Raw genomic sequence first — 4,718 nt, 5'->3', positions numbered from 1 at the left:
CCTCCTCCTCCTCCTCCTCCTCCTCCTCCTCCTCCTCCTCCTCCTCCTCCTCCTCCTCCTCCTCCTCCTCCTCCTCCTCGAAGAGGTCTTTGAGTGATGACGACAGTGACAGTGAAATGATGATGTTATCTAAAGTGGCAGTGCTGAAGATGGCAATGATGCTGATACTGTGCCGAGTTTCATGCGTGAATCCGCCGCCTCTGAAATGCATTTCTAGAATACAAAAGAGGCTGCGAAGAAAAAATTGTAAAAAAAGAGAAATTACTTCCAAGATTCTTCATTTAATAGCCTCTTTATAAATTTGGACTTAATAAGGTTACTTACACTTATGGATTCTTGAAAATTGCTTCTATTTTTGTTTTATTGCTTGGCATTCAATTCTTCTTAGTAAAAGAAGGGGGATTAGACGAACTGCGAAAGGCGATAAAGGAGGAAGGAAAGCTGTTTTTCATATGTAAATGTTGCTTTGTTTCAATACGCCACCGCCTCCACCTACAAAGCCAACATGGTTTCTTGGTTGTGGAAACCTCACCGTGATGGAATGAGTTCTCTCCTTTAATTGTCTTAGGAGATTTTGGAAGGAGGTGCCTGATGGGATTATGCATTAATCATCAAGTGGTGTAGTCGCCTTTTCCAAAAGTCATAAAAATTCGCTTCTGTCACCACCTTCCCTCCCCTACCCCAACAAATCGCATTGCTAGTCACTTTCATCATTCGTGATCCTCTAACTCCGCCTTACAATCCATAAATGTAGAAGAATTCTTAGTTTAGGACATCTGGTATTGCGGTAATGTTGGGATTCTGGTTTTTTTGGAGGTAGGGAGGAAGAGGATCAGAGTTGATCTCCGACTTCGGAAAGTGTTACTTGTGTTAAGCCGCGAGATAGTTCACTACATTAAATCAAGCGTAAAAGACTTCAAACACTTGTAATTGAAAGAATCACATCGGTGCCTGCAGTTCTGATGGCTTCAACCAACGTCAGTAGAGCATTGACGAGAGTTTGCTTGATTGGTGGAATGGTCCTGGCACACCTACGCCTTCTCGTATAATAGTGTATGCATCGCTTGCTCTTACTGGATAACCTGGTACGATAACCCATGGCTGGTGTATCCAAAGCACAAGCAGGAAATGACGGTATCATTGATGAGATCCTCCCCTTCAAGGAAAGGCTTCAGTATTTTGAAAGGGCAAGTACAGCAAATCCTCCTAAAACAACTGTCAAAGATGTGAAGGCACCTACTACAGGCGGCTCGAAATCATCGCATCAACCCAGTGTGGAGAAACAATCTGTCAAGGAGAAGTCAAAAAAGCGTAGAGGTTCATCATCATCTTCTTCTTCTCCATCATCGGACAGTTCCTCTTCTTCCTCGTCGTCTTCTTCAAGCAATTCTGATGATGACGCCAGTGACAGTGATGACTCCAGCTCAAGTTCATCCTCCGATAGTTCCTCATCTTCCTCTTCCCCTTCTTCGTCTGATTCGTCAAGTTCTTCGGATAGCTCGGAGACATCATCCAGTGATTCAAGTTCAGACAGTGACACGGAATCTGCACCAAAAAAGTCCACAAAAAGTAGAAAAAAGAAATAATCAAACAAAAAATTGCATCTAACATTCTCCCTCACACCTCTTCATTCACCCTATTATGTATTAGAGCTTAACTTGAATACCTGTACTTGACAAGTTCTCTTTTATTTTCGATACTTGTCTTTATTTATGGGGGCTGTGAAGGGCAGTATTTTTAGGGTATCAACTTTTAAGCTTAGAGAGGGGAAATGTTATATCATCAGTGAATGTGCCTTTGTTTTACTAATCCCCCCACCTCCCCCCCCCTCAATTCCCCAGGTCATTAGTGTACTTGGCCTCGTGGCTATGGTTAGCGCACATTAAAGGAACGAGTTCTCCCCTTTAATTGTTTTAGGAAGATGCTAGAAGGAGGTGAGGGATGATATTGCACAACAATGTGCAAATATTATGATTGACATAACTAGATATCATTATAATCGCCTTTAACCCCCCGCCTCCCCCGTCCGAACCCTATAAAGCCATAATTTCAGTCACATTCATTGAATGCAGTGAATAAGTAATGGGTCGGTGTCATCTTTCCTCATTTTCCCCTTTCCCCTTCATATTCCTTGATTAAAAAGACTCCTTAGAGGAAGGCATGTAACATTGTGGATTTGTTGAAGTTGTCGTTTTATTGGAGGGAGGGGGAGTAGTAGAAGAGGATCAGGACCTATCGCCAAATTCGGAAAGGTGTAGCTTCTGGTGAGCGAGGCAATTTTATTCACTCTACCCCCCTGGAATGCAGAATACTTAACCACTTGGTGTAAGTGAGGCACTTCAACCAAAGTCTGCAGTCTTAATTGCCTCAAAACAACGTCAGTAGAGCATTTACGAGAGGTTGAGTGTTTGGTGGAGTGGTTATGACACACCAAAGCCCTCTTATTTAACAGTGCACACCTATCCTACCTTAAATGAGAATTCTGTCTTGATAATTCTCTGTGGGAAAATATGCGGAGGCAACAAGTAGCACGCATCAAAGTAATAAAATTAATCACTGAACCCCTTTATACTAAATCGTATTGTTAGATAAGTTAAATCGCCTTGATTACCTGGAAAGAGAAATTATAATCGACCACACCAAAAAAAAACAGCAAATTTATTTATTCCTTTAGGAGGACATGTTCTTTAGAGAGAAAAATCGGTCAAATTTGGTCCAGTAGGAAATCCACCGTATGATTTGCCTAACTCAGTATCACCAACACCAGTTGGGGTAATGGGATGAACCTCCTGAGGTGGAGTTTGATTTTACCAATTCACTGCCGCCTGGAGGAAATACAGGTATGGTGAAAAAATGATCCACCCTCAAGCTCCTGGCTGAAAGAGAGGCTTAATGCTAACGTGGTATTACAATCCGTCTCTAAAACAAGCTTTGCACGAGCGAATGTAACGCATTCTGTTTTATTTGATACTGTCAGATCCCCTGAAGGAGTTCTAGCCGCCACCACAGAGGATAACCGTTGAAATTTATGATAGCTTAAAAGGTTTATCAAGCCTTCCAGACAAAATTAAGCCCTGAAGTAGGTTCCACCAGGGAGTGTGTAAAGGAGCCTCCTTCGTTCACTCTTATCGGGCATCCTGGAGGAACTCCAAGTACCAAAGTAGTTGGAGAAAGCTCTCCGGTGGTTTTTTTTTTAATCAAAGTAAACACTACGTTCAAGAATGAAGCACAGCCTCCCTTGCCTAATCTCCTTCAGTCAATCTCACCGCGCACACTAAATCAACTTCACCAACTAACACTCACAAGCAGGAAGTATCCAGTGGTGCCAAATCCTGGTTTCGCCTCTTCCTCCACATTGTCTTCAGACAATTCAAAATCCCAAGAAGGTAGTGATTGTATTGGCATCGGGGGCAATGATAATGCCGATGATGACCCAATTTTTTAAAAATTTTACTCTTATTTCTAAAAAAAACAGCAACACCATGAACAAAACAAAAAAATATAAGAAATTTTTTCATTCGGGATTTTTTCATCACATCTTTCTATTAAATTTGGGTTTAATAAAGAAACTACTGATAATTTCGTCTTCAATTTAGTCTTTCTACAGTGTTTTTATTTCGTAAAAAGAGAAACAGGATGAGGAATGCTGAGGGCAGAAATAGAAGTGCACCATCTTCTTTGTTTTGAAGAGGGCAAAACTATTTTTACCATGGCTGTATACAACTGTTTTAATTTTTCCCCCTCCCCCTGCCCCCCACTCCACCCCATTCAAGGAAGCCTACATGGACTCTTGGTTATGACTAGACCACATTAAAAGGGGTAAGTCAAGTCACTTAATTTTTCCTGGGAGATGTTAAAATGCAGTAATGCATAAGATTACGAATTAATAATTGAATTTTGTGATTAACATCTCTGGATGGCATTAAAATCTCCTTCCGCTTAAATTGCATTGCTAGTCATTTTCACTAACTATGATGCACAAATGAAGAGGTAGTGTAATAATTGCTCATTTTTCCACTTTAGCCTTCACCTTTTTATTTACGAATAAAGAGTAATTTTTGGAGGAGGATATCGGACATCGTGGAAATGTTGAAATTCGGGTTTTATAAAAGGTGAAAAGAAGGAAGAGGATCAGAGTCGAGCAGCGACTTTGGAAACGTGTGGCTTCTGCTGACACACGGTATTCATTCGCTCTACCCGATGGAATGTCGAAAACTTTAACCACTCGTAACCGAAAGACTCAAATCAATGTCTGCAATTCTGAAAGCATTCACGAGTGATTGAATGATTGGTTGCGGGTTTCTGGCACACAACGCATTATCATATAATAGTGCCTACATCCCCTGCTCTTACTGGCTACCTTAATCTGACAACGCTTTACGAGTAAGTATGCGGAAACTTCGAAGACTTGGCAAAAAGAAAGAAGCATCAAAAACGTAAATTTATTTACTAAACTTCGTTACTTTATTTCTAGCGTCGGTGAAGACAAGTCTCATCAATCACTTAGAAAGCGAATTTCTAATAAACTACACAGAAGAAAAGGGTGAGCTTTATGCTTATCATTAGTGAGGAAATTCTTTTTATAGACATGATCCTTCTAAGGTGGATTCAGTACCGTCAACATCAAAATATATTGCGGAAACTACTAAAGCGGACTGCGATTATACCAATCCAGTGCCGCCTCTGGCAGAACAAGGCATAGGAGTGAATGTCAGCCA

The 4,718-nt window shown here is 41.0% G+C and overlaps 2 protein-coding genes across 2 annotated transcripts in view; both read left to right on the top strand. All coding sequences in view use genetic code 11, as the record gives it.

Moving 5' to 3' along the window:
* Nucleotides 1-1,097: 1,097 nt before the first annotated feature.
* EGR_03134 (hypothetical protein) lies at nt 1,098-1,586 on the top strand (the record flags this gene model as incomplete). Its single annotated transcript, XM_024492383.1, has 1 exon — nt 1,098-1,586. The coding sequence occupies one exon, from the start codon at nt 1,098-1,100 to the stop codon at nt 1,584-1,586; it is 489 nt and encodes a 162-aa protein (XP_024353309.1).
* Nucleotides 1,587-4,389: 2,803 nt separating this feature from the next.
* The window catches only part of EGR_03133 (Actin-like protein 6B), a gene marked incomplete at both ends in the record, with an annotated part of 3,037 nt that continues 2,708 nt past the window's right edge, over nt 4,390-4,718 (top strand). Inside the window, 3 exons of the mRNA XM_024492382.1 lie at nt 4,390-4,436; nt 4,475-4,543; nt 4,587-4,710. Coding sequence (XP_024353308.1) covers nt 4,390-4,436; nt 4,475-4,543; nt 4,587-4,710 — 240 coding nt within the window. The remainder of the gene's footprint in view (nt 4,437-4,474; nt 4,544-4,586; nt 4,711-4,718) is intronic.

The sequence above is a fragment of the Echinococcus granulosus genome, assembly GCF_000524195.1.
Source record: "Echinococcus granulosus chromosome Unknown EG_S00015, whole genome shotgun sequence".
Taxonomy (NCBI): Eukaryota; Metazoa; Platyhelminthes; class Cestoda; order Cyclophyllidea; family Taeniidae; genus Echinococcus; species Echinococcus granulosus.
Note: the sequence above shows the minus strand (reverse complement) of the source record. Positions and strands in the feature narration are given on the sequence as shown.